The following is a 17,189-nucleotide window of genomic DNA, read 5'->3' as shown; positions in this document are numbered from 1 at the left end:
TTTATTAATTGAATAAACATTCATTCGTAAGGAAGTGTGCATTAGGCACTGTGCTAATAGATAAGGCTATGGACATGCATATGGAGAAGCACCTGATGGAGAGACAGGCAGGTAAATACAGTAGAGTAGTTGAATTTGAGAGTAGACGTATGCCTTTAGGAGGGACTCCTGAGTCAGGAAAGATCCGTGGAATTACAGCCAACATCATATTTGCCAAATTATAACTCTTACCCTTTTAAGGATCTGGACTGTGAGATTCTGAGGAAAGCTGAAGATTTTTTTCTAAAAAAAGCCAAATTTTTGCATATTATTTCATGTATTCAGCTTGAAACCTCATATATCTCAGGGTTAGAATCCCTGGTCCAAAGACTTAATTTTCAGTCCAAATTAGCTCTGTAGTATAAATAGCTTACCCTTTTTCTTATTATAAAACCTTTCTCCCGCAGATTTTTAAGCTAAGTACTTTGTAATAATATTCTAGAATCTCACCCCATGTTTATGTTTTTCATAATGTTACAGACTTTAGTTACCACCTCAAGTTTTTTTCCTTGCTAGCCCATATGTCACAGCTGTGACTAATTCATATTTTGTAAAGTTTTAAAGCTGATAACTTGTGTTAACCTTTAAAAAGAAAGCTCTTTGGGACTTCCCTGGTAGTCCAGAGGCTAAGACCATGCTCTCAAAGCAGAGGACCCAGGTTTGTTCCCTGGTCAGGGAACTAGATCCCACGTGCCACAACTTAAAGATACCGCATACCGCAAATAAGACCCAGGGCAACCAAATAAATAAATAAAAAGAAAGCACTTTGAGTTTAAATTATTTTCTACCAATAACAGAATTTTACTTTTGCCTTATTTCCCATATTTTTTCTTGAGGTTTTTAGGTGCAAATTTTACCTTTGATTCTTGTAGATTAATTTATGACAAACTGTGGTTAAGTTGGGGCTTCCCCAACGGCTCAAAAGGGTTCGATCCCTCGGTGCGGGGGGAAGATCCCCAGGAGAAGGGCATGGCCACCCACTGCAGTATTCGTGCCTAGAAAATCCCATGGACTGAGGAGCTACTGTCCATGGGGTCGCAGAGAGTCAGACACTACTGAGCATTCAGGCACAAATGTGCATCTCAGGTCAGTTATTAAATCGTTGACTTAATTCTCTTTACACTTTCAAATAAGTTATACAGTACGTGAACGTTTCCCGCGTGCCGCCAGGCGTGATGAGAAGTGCCCGAGGACTCAGGGATGACCAGGGCTCAGAAGCTTCTGTCTCCGCAGGGGTGGCAGCGCAGCGCCCGCAGGTGCAGAAGGGCAGGGAGGCGGCGGGGTCCCGGGCTCAGATAAGGAGCGCCGAATTCCCCCTACTTCCCCACGCCTCGGAGGTCGCCCACTCAAGTACCTTATAGCGCTGTTCTAACGATTTGGTGTTTGTCATTTCATTTTATTAGAGGGATTCCGGAAAGGAGGAGCAGAGAGGGTCCCGGAGTTTCTTCAAGAACCAGCTAAGATCTGGGGCCTCCGTGGGTCGGGGTTAGGCGGGAGCCCGAGAGGCGTGAACGCGGAGGACGCTTGGCCGAGGCGCCGAGGGCAGCGCGGCTCCCGCGTGCGCCAGGCCGCAGCGTTTAAATCTCCCGCCTCCCGCGGCTGGAGCCCGACACCTCCACGCTCTGGTGCGGAGGGGCACCGGCTGCGGGAGAGCCCCGGCGGCGGCGGCGGCAGGAACAGGCACCGGGACCGACCCCCGCGCGGCTGAGCGGGACCCGAGGCGGCAGAGGACGTGCGCGTCGCGCCTCCGGCGTCGAGGTGAGTGTCGGCGGCGGCGGCGGCCTCCCCGGGCTCCCATCCTGCGTGGTGGCGGAAGGGCCGTGCCCTTCCCGGCCGACTGGGGCCCGGAGGCCAAACCCTTGGTTCCCATGGCGACGCCCCTGGGTGGCTGCGCCAGCGGGAGGCGCCCGCCACGCGCGCACGCGGTCTCTCGGGGCCTCGCCGGCCTTCCCGGTTCCCTTGGGGACCCTGGCCCCTGTGGCCTCCCTCCCGGACGAGGTCCTGGCCGAGGTCCTCCGGGCTTACTCTGGGCAGATCGGGCTGGCAGTGGTTTTAGGCTTGCCTGCGTCCCCTCGGGACTGAGGGAGTCCCGCCCACGCTCCCCACGGGGAGCGAAGGAGCGCCGGGGCCTGAGGCTTGAGTGATTTCTCTCGAAGGTGGAGGTCACTTCCACTAGAAGCAGATGCTCCCGGGCCTTTAGGTGCTTTCCTCCTGACCTCCTTTTTATCTTGTTATTTTACTGTCGTTATTTTGTAATGGGAATGTCTTCTTTAGAAATTAAATGGCTAGCAATGGGTAAAAACACAACCTAAGTAAAGGCGCGGTTTAAGACGAAGTGCGGCCGGCAGGACCTGCCGAGAGTCCCGGCGCACAAATCCTGCAGCCCGAGGCCTTTATTCCAGCGTCACGGACCGATCCTAGGCGGTCATGGAAACTCGGATCACCTGGTCAGTGCCCAAGTGCTGTCAGCAGTTAAATACCTGATGCTCTGAGAAAGATGGAGAAGGGAGGGGAAAAAAAAAATCCATCCTGGCAATTAACCCGCGATGCTGTGGATTTGCCGGTAGAGGGGGTGGGGTTATTTTTCAAGTAATAGATTATCTTGATGCCCGGAGCATAAAAGCTATCATAAACTATGGATCACTGTGGAATAGCTTATTGGGAAGATAACGTTTAACCATGATTTGGGGTTTTTTTTAAGTATGTATTGATTTGGTTCTGACTCAGTTAACGCACTGTAAGGTGATATTCCTTTAATGATCTTCACATCAATATTTATGCAGTAGCCACAGGTGCCCTCATCCTTTAGTAGGAGTTAATTATACTAATAATTTACTGGCCAAATAAACATCATCCAGTGGTATGTATATATTTTTTATATGACTAAACTTTCTAGTCGCTTTTGTATTCGTCTTTGCCTGACATATCCAGTATGCTTTGAAATTATGTATTTAATAGTGCAAAATTATTGTACATCTTGACGTTGAAACAGTTATGTGCAAGACATTGTTCTAATTAACAGTAATTAATGTTAGGGTTAGGTGGTTGCTCAGAGATCAGCCAGTCTGAAGTGTAAAAACTGCAAACATTAAGACTGGTGGAAAAACTAGGAAGCCATATTTTTTTTAGAAATATTTATTATAAAGCAATAAAATTTATACCAATGACTGAACTGGGACAAAATATTAAATATCAGATATAAAGCAGTATTGTTTTGTTCTACTGTACTGTCAAACTCTCAAATATTTCATTGTGTGGTAGTACATGCTTTATTAAAAATTTTTCCTTTTCCTTTGTTGTTTACCTTTCTCAGTACTCATTGTGCCTCCTTTAAATTTTTAACAACAGATGGGGTGTGTGAAAGACTTTTCAGTATGTCTGTGACTGGAAAGATTTCCTCATGTGAACTGGCTTTTGTTATATAATATCCTTATTCCCCTTTTCCATTGTGTTTTTCTTTCATCTGTTATGTGTTTCCTTTTTTCTGAAGTCAGACTTTTCAAACTTCTGCTCGCATCCAATATTTGCTTTCTATGTAATTCTTTATTGTGTTATTATGATGATGATTTTTTTCCCCTTGTTGATTCATTTGCAAATATCACTTTAGGTTTAAAGTTTTTTAATGCGTAAACTCTTGATTCAGCCCTTATCTGTCCATGAATTAATTTTATAGTACACTTACATGTATTTTAAATAATACATATATGTTTATTAATTTCAGCATGGTTTGAAATAATAAAATTCTAGAAGCAGTCTAAATATCTGTCAATAATAGACCAGTCAAGTAGATTATAGTACATCCATACAAATGAAATGTTATATATCCATTACAGTTGTATTACAGTTATGTAGAAAATTCCATGTCATGTTCTTTTACCCTCAGCACTGGACAGTCTCACTTGTATCCATAATCTAATGTGGCTGAGGAGATGCCTGAGGTCAGGATAAATAATTTAACTTGTAGGTGGTCCTCTTTTTTCGTCTAGATCCTAGTAGCATTCTTTCTTTACCCTTAAAATTCAGCAACATTCCACAGTATATCCTATTCTTGATCATTCTGTATTGATTTTTCCTGGAACACGATGAACCCCTTCAGTTTTCAGCTTTATATTCTTGAATATTTTGGCTTTTCCATATATCTCTTTCTCTGTCCAAGAATATTACTTAGATTAGATCTCAATTGTTTATATTCCAAACCTATACATCGTTTGTTCTGTCTAACCGCTTTGTTTAAATCAAACCACCTTTATCTTATAATCTTCATTCTGAATGATCTTCCCAGGTTTGTCATCAGTATTATTAACTTAGTTTTCTGAAGTATCTATTCTACTTGGAATTGTTTCTAACGTAGTTTTGAATTCTCTGGGGTTTTTTTTTTTTTGTATTTTTCTTTATATATTTAGCTTCCTTTAGCCCTTACTGAAATAATCTCTTTTATGGAGTTTTGGTCCATTTATCTTCAGGCAGACCAGTGTTTCTTTAAACCTGTTCAATGAAGCAATTTTTCAGATGTATGTATTTTTCCCCTTTCTTGTGTTATGATCCCTCCTTTTCTTGTGGCTTCTCTGGTGGCTCAGAGGGTAAAGTGTCTGCCTGCAGACAGAAATCAGGAAACCCGATTTCGATCCCTGGATTGGGAAGATCCCGTGGAGAAGGAAATGGCAACCCGCTCTAGTACCCTTCCCTGGACAGAGGAGCCTGGTAGGCTGCAGTCCATGGGATCACAAAGAGTTGGACACAACTGAGTGACTTCAGTTTCACTTTCTTTTCCTGTAGTGCTACTTTTTCATGTTATTTATTTTGCATGTTATTGTTGGAAAGAACAGTTCTGTTCTGGCCTGTTTTTTGCCCAAGAGTAGTGGAAGTAGTTTATTATATATCCCTGTACCTTGGAATAACAGTTTCAGAGGCTGCATAGGTGAATAGGTACCTTATTGTGATCTCTTCTTTAATTGGCTTCTTGGGGACAGTTTTTATATGTTCTCTTTAAGCGGTTTCCCTTAGCATGTGTAGTCACTGATTCCAGACGCAGGTGAATACTGATAAATCTGTGGTTATTCTAGGGTGCTTTTGTCTGCTGTGCAAGGTTCACTACCAGCTCGTTCTGTTTCTCTGCAGCCATGCCTTGCCTCTTGGCAGGCAGAACTAAAAACACCCTGGCCATTGTAGGGTATAGGGAGCCCAGTACATAATACCTCTCACCTTTTTGTTATCCCTTAAGATTGAAACCAATTCAGATGTGGTCAAGACCTAGGAAGATGGAGATAAACTTTAATATTGAGAGAACTGTTAGAGGATGTGTATCATATCAATGGTCTTTTAATATTTCTGTCCCCTAGTCCATACCTGAAATAGCCCGCTCAAGGGAAAGTTTGGGTCTTCATAATAGACACACTTGCCTAAGACTTTTACCTCATTCTGATTAGGTTGCAAGTGGTGGATTAGAGGTTTAAAAAAAGACCTAATTCACTAATTCTCTGGCTTGATAGATTAGCTCTACTCAGTCAAGAAATATGGACCAGTGGTTAATTCACCAGTCAGGTTTCTCACTGTAGGAGAAAAAGGGCAAGAAGCTGGGAATATTTATAGAAAATTGCCCTTCATAGAAACCAGAAGAGCTTAAAAGAAACATTTCCCACCATAAACACAATGATCTCTTCTTCAGTAGTCGTCTTTGCAAGCATACGATAGTAGAGGAAGACAGGCCAAGTAAACTGTCTCCTTAAGTCTGGCTGTGCTTGCACAAGAATTCATGTCTTCAAATTAGTGATTAATCATTGGAATTGTTCTTCAGAACCTACTCAATTTGCCAAAATCGAATCTGCTTCAGATTAGAGGAGATGCTAGTCAGATTTGGACATCCTCTTTAAATCTAATGCAGACTTCATTGTATCTGACATTTATTCATTGGCTTCAGTGCTATCAGTTCAGTTCAGTCGCTCAATCATGTCTGCCTCTTTGCGACCCCATGGACTGCAGCGCACCAGGCTTCCCTGTCCATCTCCAACTCCTGGAGCTTGCTCAAACTCATCAAGTTGGTGATGCCACCCAACCATCTCATCCTCTGTTCCCTTCTCCTCCCTTCAGTCTTACCCAGCATCAGGATCTTTTCAGTGAGTCAGTTCTTCACATCAGGTGGCCAAACTATTGAAGCTTCAGCTTTAGCACCAGTCCTTCCAATGAATATTCAGGACTGGTTTCCTTTAGGATTGACCGGTTTGATCTCCTTGCAGTCCTAGGGACTCTCAACAGTCTTCTCCAACACCACAGTGCAAAAGCATCAATTCTGCACTCAGCTTTCTTTATCGTCCAACTCTCACATCCATACATGACTACTGGAAAAGTCATAGCTTTGACTGTATGGACCTTTGTTGGCAAAATAATGTCTCTGCTTTTTAATATGTTGTCTAGGTTGGTCATAGCTTTTCTTCCAAGGAGCAAGCGTCTTTTAATTTCATGGCTGCAGTCACCATCTGCAGTGATTTTGGAGTCCAAGAAAATTAATAAAGTCTGTCACTATTTCCATTGTATCCTCATCTATTTGCCATGAAATGATGGGACCGGATGCCATGATCTTTGTTTGTTGAATGTTGAGTTTTAAGTCAGCTTTTTCACTCTCCTCTTTAACTTTCATCAAGAGGCTGTTTAGTTCCTCTTCACTTTCTTCCATAAGGGTGGTATCATCTGCATATCTGAGGTTATTGATATATCTCCCAGCAGTCTTGATTCAGCTTGTGGTTCATCCAGCCCAGCATTTCACATGATGTACTCTGCATAGAAGTTAAATAAGCAGGGTGACAATATACAGACTTGACATACTCCTTTCCCAGTTTGGAACCAGTCCATTGTTCCAAGTCCTGTACCAACTGTTGGCTTCTTGACCTGCAAACAGGTTTCTCAGGAGGCAGGTCAGGTGGTCTGGTATAACCATCGCTTAAACAATTTTCTACACTTTTTTGTGATCCACCCAGTCAGAGGCTTTGTCATAGTCAATAAAGCAGAAGTAGATGTTTTTCTGGAATTCTCTTGCTCTTCTATTATCCAATGGATGTTAGCAATTTGATCTCTGGTTCCTCTGCCGTTTCTAAATCCAGCTTGAACCTCTGGAAGTTCTTGGTTCACGTACTGCTGAAGCTTAGCATGGAGAATTTTGAGCATTATTTTGCTAGTGTGAGGTGGGTGTAATTGTGCAGTAGTTTGAACATTCTTTGGCATTGCCTTTCTTTGAGATTGGAATGAAAACTGACCTTTTCCAGTCCTGTGGCCACTGCTGAGTTTTCCAAATTTGCTGGCATATTGAGTGCAGCACTTTCACAGCAGCATCTTTTAGGATTTGAAATAGCTCAGCTGGAATTCCATCACCTCTTTATGCTTTGTAAGGCCAACTTAACTTCACACTCCAGGATGTCTGGCTCTAGGTGAATGATCACACCATCATGGTTATCTGGGTCATTAAGATCTTTTCTGTATAGTTCTTCTGTGTATTCTTGCCACTTCTTCTTAATATCTTCTGCTTCTGTTAGGTCCATACCATTTCTGTCCTTTATTTTGCCCATTTTTGTATGATATGTTCCCTTGGTAGTTCTAATTTTCTTGAAGCGATCTCTAGTCCTTACCATTCTATTGTTTTTCTCTATTTCTTTGCACTGATCGCTGAGGAAGGCTTTCTTCTCTCTCCTTGCTATTCTTTGGAACTCTGCATTCAGATGGCTATATCTTTCCTTTTCTCCTTTACCTTTCACTTCTCTTCTTTTCAGCTATTTGTAAGGCCTCTTCAGACAACAATTTTGCCTTTCTTCATTTCTTTTTTTCTTGGAGATGGTCTTGATTACCACCTCCTGTACAATGTCATGAACTTCCATCCATAGTTCTTCAGGCAGTCTGTCTATCAGACCTAATCCCTTGAATCTATTTGTCACTTCTATTGTATAATCGTAAGGGATTTGTAAGCACTGAATGATCGGTGCTATGAAATGTGGTAATTTTTTTCTCATTGGGAACCTGATTTAATGAATAGAGGGATTTTTAAATTTTATTTGTAATTGAGATATAGTTCATGTAGAGTATTATATGTTGCAAGTGTACAATAATTTTTTAAAGTTATACACCACTTATAGTTATTTTAAAACATTGGCTATATTCCCTGTGATGTACAATATACCCTTGCAGTTTATTTTATGCATAGTAGTTTGTACATCTTAATCTCCTACCTCTATTTCCCCCTCCCCTCTTCCCTGTCTTCACTGGTAACCACTAGTTTTTTTTCTCTATATCTGAGTCTGTTTCCTTTTTGTTGTATTTTAAATTCCAGTTATAGGTGATACCATACAGTATTTGTATTTCTCTGACTTATTTCGCTTAGCAAAATAACCTCCAAGTCCATCCATATTGTTGCCAATGACAAAGTTCATTCTTTATTATGGTTGAATATTATTCCATTGTATGTATATATACCATATCTTATTTATCCATTTGTCTATTGATGGACATTTAGTAAGTGGAAGTAGAAGTGTTAGTTGCTCAGTCATGTCCAACTCTTTCTGACCCCATGAACTGTAGCCTGCCAGGTTCCTCTGTCCATGGAATTCTCCAGCCAAGAATACTGGAGTGGGTTGCCATTCCCTTCTCCAGGGATTGAACCCGGGTCTCCGACATTGCAGGCAGATTATTTACCTTCTGAGCCTTCAGGGACGCCCTGGACACTTAAGTTGCTTCCATATCTTGGCAACTGTGAACAGTGGTGCTACGAACATTGGGATACATGTCTCTTTTCAAATTAGTGTTATTTTTTTCTGATATATACACCCAGGAGTGAAATTGCTGGGTCATAAGGTAGTTCTATTTTTAGTGTTTTTGAGAAACTGCCATACTGTTTTCGACAATGACTATACCAGTTTATCTTCTTACCAACAATGTACAAGGGTTCTTGTTCTCCACATCTTCCCCAGTACTCTTTGTATGTATTCTTTTTTTTATGGAAACTTTTCTGATAGGTGTGAGGTGATATTGTGGAATTTTAATTTGCATTTCCCTGATGTTTAACCGTGTTGAGTATCTTTTCATTAGCCTGTTGGTCATCTGTATGTCTTCTTTGAAAAAATGTCTATACAGGTTTTCTGCCTTTTTAAAACAAAATTTATTTCTTTTCTTGGCTGTGCTGGGTCTTAGTTGTGGCACATGGGATTGTCAATCTTTGTTATGGCCTGAGAGATCTGTTGTTGTGACAGGAGAACTCTCAGTTGCAGCATGTACGATCTAGTTCCCTGACCAGGGATGGAACCTGGGTGACCTGCATTGGTAGTGCAGAGTCTTAGCCACTGGACCCCAGGGAAATCTCCTTCTGCCTAATTTTAAGGTAAAGAAAATAAAAGCAGGAATAAACAGGTGGGACCTAATTAGATTTAAACGCTTTGTATGGCAAAGGAAACAAACGAAATGAGAAGACAACCTACTGGTTGGAAGAAAGTAGTCTCTCCAGGGAAAGGAATGATACAGACATGTGCTCATTCGCTCATCTTTTAAATCATTGCTCATCCAATAGGATAATCATATTTTTCTTTCATTTGTGCTTTAGTTACAAACGTGATTAAATAACATTTTTGTGTAATGTTACACAAAACATTGGGCTTTTGAAATCCTTTTGTGAATTGCCTATTCTTGTTTCACCCTTATTCTTAAATTAGTTTATCTTTTCACTATTGAGTTATGAATTCTCTAATTTAAAAATACTTTTTCTTCTTTATATCTCACTTCACCCAGTTATTTCTTTTCCAGATTTACTTATGGCCCATTTTGTTATATGAATTAGGATTTTTTTTTTTACAATATCTTACATGATTTCTGTGCCTGGTTCCACCTAAGTTTTCTGGCCCCAGACATTCATCTATATTTTCACATGTCACTGTTACAGTATTTTAACATTTAAATTTTGAACCATCCTTACACTGACTGAGAATAAAACACTTTTTTTCTCCAAATAGACAGTTAATTATCCTAACAATATTTATTGAATAATATATCACTTTCCTAGTGATTTGAAATGCTACATTCACTGTAGTGAGCTAAATGTGATCCCCAAAGATAAAAAGTCCTAATTCCTGGACTCTGTGTATATATTACCTTATATGGTAAAATTTTTACAGATGTGGTTAGGATTAGATTGTGTGAAGGATCTTGAGATTATTCTGGATTGCCTGGGAGGGTCCTGAGAACCATCATAAGTGTCCTCAATTTTTAGAGAGACAGAGGGAGATTAAACACATACAGAGAGGAGAAGGTGATGTGAAGATAGAGGCAGGTTGGAGTTACGTTGCTATTGGCCATGGGCTACCAGCAGCCACCAGAAGGTGGAAGAGGGAAGACAGTGTTCTTCCCTAGAGTCGAACAGTAAGTACAGGGTTGCTAAGACCTTAGTTCCAGATTTCTGGCCTCTAGAACTGAGATGGCAAATTTCTGTTGTTTTAAGCCATCAAGTTTGTGGTAATTTGTTACAGCAGCCCTAGGAAATTAACATATAGACCATATACTACATTCTTTTTATTTTTTTTTAAATCTCTTTGTGTATTTCTTTTCATTTGTTTCCACTGTTTTATGGTTCTAGTATCAGTGCCATTCTGTTTTAATTAGTAAAATTCACATTCAGGCTTATTTTTTCATAATTATTATTTTGTTAAAGTTGTACATGTCCATAATGTTTAAAAGTCAAGTGTTAAAAGGATTATAATGTATAAAAGCAGTTCTCCCATTCCTGCTCCAGTTCCAATCTCCAGTGTCTCATACCTTCACCTCTGTGTTTTTGCTGGTATTTTCTAAATCACCAGAGAAGGCAATGGCACCCCACTCCAGTACTCTTGCCTGGAAAATCCCATGGACGGAGGAGCCTGGTAGGCTGTGGTCCATGGGGTCGCTAAGAGTCAGACACGACTGAGCGACTTCCCTTTCACTTTTCACTTTCATGCATTGGAGAAGGAAATGGCACCCCACTCCAGTGTTCTTGCCTGGAGAATCCCAGGGATGGGGGAGCCTGGTGGGCTGCCGTCTATGGGCTCGCACAGAGTCGGACACGACTGAAGTGACTTACCTTACCTTTTCTAAATCACATGTTTATATGCTACATTTTGATTTATTAATTTAAAACATTATCTACTTACTTTCTATATGGCAGATGAGGACTAGCTCTCCTTCACCACCACAATCCCCTTTTGTTCTTCCCCAGTATAGCTGTATTATAATTTTATTAAACCAAGTAAGTGTTTATGTTACTGTGAACTAACAAGTGTCTTTAAAACTTAGTCAAAAAATATTACTGAGATCAATTTCAAAGCACATACTGCCTATGCTTTCTTCTAGAAGTTTTATGGTTTGGGGTCTTGTATTTAAGTCTTTAATCCATTTAAAATTTTTTTTTATCATTGGGAAAGTAGTCCAGTTTGATTTTTTTGCACATAGCTGTCCAGTTTTCCCAAAGCCGTTTATTGAAGAGGCTCTCTTTTCCCCACTGTATATTCTTGCCTCCTTTGTCATAGATTAATTACCAGTGTAGGTGTGGGTTCATTTCTGAGCTCTCTGTTTTGTTTCATTGATCTATGTATCTGTTTTAGTGGCAATACCATACTGCTTTGATGACTTTAGCTTTGTCGTATAGTTTGAAATCAAGCAGCATGATCCCTCCAACTTTGTTCTTTCTCAAGACTGTTTTGGCTATTCAGAGTCTTTTGTGTTTCATACAGATTTAGAATTATTTGTTCTAGTTCTGTGACAAATGCCATTGGTATTTTGTTAGGATTGCATTGACTCTGTAGATTTCCTTGAGTAGTATGATCTTTTTAATAGTATTAATTCTTCTGGTCCATGAGCACAGTTTATCTTTCCAACTTTTTGGGTAGTCTTCAGTTATTTTCATCATCATTCTACAGTTTTCTTAGTACAGGATTTTTACCTCCTTAGATTTATTTCTCTGTATTTTATTCTTTTTGACATGACTGTAAGTGGGATTGTTCTTAATTTCTCCTTCAGATAGTTCATTATTAGCATATGGAAATACAACAGATTTCTGCATATTAATTTTGTATCCTTCAATTTTACCAAATTCATTAATAGTTTTCTCATGGTATATTTAGGATTTTCTATGAATAATATCATGTTACCTGCAAATAGTGACAGTGTGAGGTTGTTGGCAGGAGAGAGGAATAGGAGCTCCCTTAAAAATAATGTGTATGTGATAGTCTTTGTAATAACTATTTTAACTCCTCTGACTTTTTATTTGGCCATGCCACACAGCTTATGGGATCTTAGTTCCCCATCCAGGGACTGAACCCAGCAAAAGTAGTGAAAGCACTGAGCCCTAACCACTAGGCAGCCAGGGAATTCTCTGACTTCTCAGATATTTTTATGGAGTTAAACTAGTTCTGACGCATTTCAGATAAGTAAAATTGCTACATAAAAGTATAAGTACTTAATATATAACAATAAATGAATGGCTCTTACTTTGGATAAAGGCTGCTGGTGTTAAATAGTAATCACTTCCTCAGTTCAGTCACTCAGTCATGTCAGACTCTTTGCGACCCCATGACTGCAGCATGCCAGGCCTCCCTCTGTCCATCACCAATTCCCAGAGCTTACTCAAACTCATGTCCATAGAGTCGGTGATACCATCCAACCATCTCATCTTCTGTCACCCCCTACTCCTCCCACCTTCAATCTTTCCCAGCATCAGGATCTTTTCCAATGAGTTAGCTCTTCGCATCAGGTGGCCAAATTATTGGAGTTTCAGCTTTAGCATCAGTCCTTCCAATGAGTATTCAGGACTTATTTCCTTTAGGATGGACTGATTGGATTTCCTTGCAGTCCAAGAGACTCTCAAGAGTCTTCTCCAACCCCACAGTCCAAAAGCATCAGTTCTTCAGCACTCAGCTTTCTTTATAATTCAACTCTCATATCCATACATGACTACTGGAAAGACCATTGCTTTGACTAGATGGACCTTTGTTGGCAAAGTAATATCTCTGCTTTTTAATATGCTGTCTAGATTGGTCATAGCTTTTCTTCCAAGGAGCAATCATCTGTTAATTTCATGGCTGCAGTCACCATCTGCAGTGATTTCGGAGCCCAGGAAAATAAAGTCTGTCACTGTTTCCATTGTTTCCTCATATATTTGCCATGAAGTGATGGGACCAGATGTCGTGATCTTAGTTTTCTGAATATTGAGTTTTAAAGCCAACTTTTTCACTCTCCTCTTTACTTTCATCAAGAGGCTGTTTAGTTTCTCTTTGCTTTCTGCCATAAGGGTGGTGTCATCTGCATATCTGAGGTTATTAATATTTCTCCCAGCAATCTTAATTCCAGCTTGTACTTCGTTCAGCCCAGCATTTCACATGATGTACTCTGCATATAAGTTAAATAAGCAGGGTGACAATATACAGCAGTAAATTTAAAAAAAAACAAAAGCAAAAGCCTTGATAATCAAGTAAATGTTTTTCATAAGAGTGATACAATAGCTAGTTGTACATGTTAATTGTAGCAAACTTGGAAACTGCAGAAAACTGTCATCTGTTATCCCACTGCAGAGAAAACCTTTGTTGACATTTTGGAGTGTTTTCTGTCAGTTTTGCCTTCACTCAAGTTGAATTTACTAGCAAACTCTGAATCTTTCAGGAAATGCTGATTGTGTTTGTAAGAAAATTCATGGCTTCAGAGCCAGAGTAATCAAGAATACTACATTAATATTAAACAGCAAACTTGGCTAATGTATTTCCTTAATTGCATCAAACAGTGATGTTATATTTAGTTAAGTCTTCACAGATTATTTTTCTCCAGAGGATTTCAGAGCTTCAGTTTGCATATTACCATCAGTCTGTTTTGCTTGTTTCTTAGTGATTACACAGTAATGAAATAAGTAAGGTGAGTACAGAACTACCTCTAAAGAGAATACTGATTTGTTTTATTCTAATATTTGTATTCCATATCCAGGAGATAGCTGCAAATACAGATTTAAATATTATATAGTGCAAAAATGAATAAAGTTGTCAACAAGGTGACTGTGTTCAAGTAAAAAATACTGTACACTTTCTGGAAATAAAGGAGATTATAGACTTCCTGGCAGTCCAGTGGTTAGGACTCTTGTGTGTCCACTGCATGAGGCACAGGTTTGATTCCTGATCAGGCAAGATCCTGAATGCCCTGTGGTGAAGCCAGAAAAAGAAAAATAAAGGAGATTCCTAGTTTAGATGGCATAGTAAGTTTTGCATCAAACTCATAGTAATTATAAAAAATAAAACAAACCCAGGAAATTTATCTTGGCTAGATTATAAGATAAACATGGACTAGAAACAGAACAGAAGGACAAAGCGGTGAGTGGACGGAAACACATGCACTGAGCTCCTAATACACAATGAGGTCCTTGTTTCTGGGGATTCAGTTTCTGCAGCTTGGTAGGAATTAAGTGTTTCACCTGCAGTGGTCCTTCAGTAACCTGAATACACCAAAGGTATTTCAGATAGCACTGTATCAGGGGCCCTAAAATATCAGTAGAAGACACTGTGGAAGTAGAAACCCTGAAAGTTAAGTGGAGACAACTAAGGATTATAGATAATCACTAGATAAGGATGATTAACCAGAGAGGAAGAAAGAAAAAAGTAAAGATTATATACTCACAATAAGCTTGTAGAATTCAGCCAATATTTGGAATTCAGTCAATATTTGGAACATGAATTTACTCCAGGTAAAAAGGCTAAAAGTTCTATATATTTAGAGTGCTAAAGAGAAAAATTATGGAATGATGTTATTAAAAAGGATACAAAATTAGAATATTCAGTTCAGTTTAGTCACTCAGTCGTGTCCGACTCTTTGCAGCCCCATAAATCGCAGGACACCAGGCCTCCCTGTCCATCACCAACTCCTATAGATCACTCAAACTCATGTCCCTCGAGTCGGTGATGCCATCCAGCCATCTCATCCTCTGTCGGCCCCTTCTCCTCCTGCCCCCAATCCCTCCTAGCATCAGAGTCTTTTCCAATGAATTAGAATATTAAAAAAAAGAACCAATTAAAAATTCAATTCTGTCCAGGCTAGAGTTCATTCCACCTACTGAGGTTGTTTGTTTGTTTTTTTTAATCCAGTGACTTTTTCTTTTTTAATGTCCATGATTTCTAATTGGCTCTCATTAGAATATTAAAAAGAGCCAATTAGAAATCTTGAACATTAAAAAAGAAAAAGTCACTGGATTGGAAAAAAAAAAAAAAAAAACCTCAGTAGGTGGAATGAACTCTAGCCTGGACAGAAATGAAAAGAGAATTTTTAAACTGGAAGGTTTATAAACTGGAAGGTTGTACTAAAGAACTTGTCCAAAATATAGGACAGAAAAACATATAAAAATGAACTATTTTTATCCAAAACATAGGACATATCAAGAATAACACCCAATAGAAGATTCAGATAAAAAGAAGAAATTATGGCTGAAAAGGAATATTTGAAGGGAGTACAGCTTAAAACTTTCTAGAGCGAAAGATTAAAATATGAACCTCCATAATGAAAAAAAAATCTACATAAATGCATCTTAGACAACCTCAGGACATCACAGATTAAAACACTTTTTCAAATATTCAAAGAGAAAAAGGAGGGGCAGTAGAGCCCAGACCCATTGACTACAATAGATGAACTAAGGTGTAGGGATTCTGTCTTCAAAGAGTTAAGGAACACTAAGAAATGTTATGGAGAAGGCAGTGGTACCCCACTCCAGTACTCTTGCCTGGAAAATCTCATAGACGGAGGAGCCCAGTAGGCTGCAGTCCATGGGGTCGCTAAGAGTCAGACATGACTGAGCGACTTCACTTTCACTTTTCACTTTCATGCATTGGAGAGGGAAATGGCAACCCATTCCAGTGTTCTTGCCTGGAGAATCCCAGGGACGGGGGAGCCTGGTGGGCTGCCGTCTGTGGGGTCGCACAGAGTCGGACACGACTGAAGCATCTTAGCAGCAGCAGCAGCAGCAAGAAATGTTAATATAATGGAAACAGCAAAAGAGATGGATACATAGCAACATACATAGCACTTAAAGTACTGAGTGAAAAAAACCCTGAAAAATCAGAAATGAAATCTACAGCACATTATCATTTGTGGAGATTAGCATATGTATATAACATTTTCTAAGAACGCATTCAAATAAAAAGGCACACATCAAACACATTAGAATGATTGTGAAGGGAGATAGATATGAGGAAGGGGTTAAAAAGGAATGTACAAGTAAATGAAGAAACAAAAGAATGAGTCTTGCATGGATCGATAATGATAGCTTTAAAAAAGAAAATAAAGGAAAGTTGTTGCCAGCCTTATATTTTTTATAAACAATTAAACTGTCATTTATGAATGAAGGCAAAATAGAGTTTCACAGGTACCAAAACAGAGAATTTCTCCCCACAGGATTCACTAAGTGAACTTTTAAAGTATTGTCCTATATAAGAGGAAAGAAGGAAAGTATAGGATAAAAGAAATCTTCTTCCACTTCCCATATGGGGAAGCCTTCCATAAACCGAATTACCTGACTGGTTGGTAAATTTGTTTAGTCTTGATGCTCAGTTAGGAGGACCAGTTACCTCACACTAAACTATATTCACAAACTTTGCTATTATTTGTAAAAAAACAAAACAAAACAAAAAATATATATTTTGGCCTCCAGATACTATACTATATTATTTGCTTAACTAGTTTAGAATAATTCAGGGAAAAGTTATACCATTTTTTGGGGTCCCCTCAAAGATCCCACAATTTCATGTAATGATGAGAACATCAGGAAATAAAAATGTGGAGTTTAGTAAAGTAAAATATACAGATAGAAAGAGCTTTGCTGAGACTAGGAGATGTGCTATTTATAAAAGCATCTAAAGACCAAAAATACTTAGGAATAAATTAAAAGCAATAAACTTATACTAAAATAACTTCAGAACACTGCTGAGAGAAATCAAAGAAGACCTAAATAAATGGAGATAAATGCTATATTCATGAGTTGAAAGACTCAAAAATTATTAAGATGCCAATCCTTCACAAATTGATCTGTAGATTCAGTGCCATCCCAATCTAAATCTTAGAATTCTACATCTCAATAGTAAAAAAAAAAAAAAAAGACTACCCAATTTAAACATGGGCAAAAGACTTAA

General features: G+C 39.2%; 1 protein-coding gene across 8 annotated transcripts in view; it reads left to right on the top strand.

Annotated features, from left to right (window-relative positions):
• Nucleotides 1-1,709: 1,709 nt before the first annotated feature.
• ICA1L (islet cell autoantigen 1 like) overlaps nucleotides 1,710-17,189 on the top strand; it is a 57,945-nt gene continuing 42,465 nt past the window's right edge. For 4 of the 8 annotated variants that reach the window (XR_233653.5, XM_059878821.1, XM_059878825.1 and 1 more), the window contains exon 1: nucleotides 1,996-2,486. Coding sequence is in view for 3 of the 8 variants with exons in the window: in XM_003585757.6 (XP_003585805.2) it covers nucleotides 2,467-2,486 (20 nt within the window). In the remaining 5 variants the exon portion in view is untranslated. Of the gene's footprint in view, nucleotides 1,798-1,993; nucleotides 2,487-17,189 lie in introns of those variants that run through there. The other 4 variants (XM_059878817.1, XM_005202687.5, XM_024981334.2 and 1 more) reach the window with 3 other exon arrangements.

This window comes from Bos taurus, chromosome 2, assembly GCF_002263795.3.
Source record: "Bos taurus isolate L1 Dominette 01449 registration number 42190680 breed Hereford chromosome 2, ARS-UCD2.0, whole genome shotgun sequence".
Taxonomy (NCBI): Eukaryota; Metazoa; Chordata; class Mammalia; order Artiodactyla; family Bovidae; genus Bos; species Bos taurus.
This window is presented reverse-complemented; position numbering and strand designations above follow the sequence as displayed.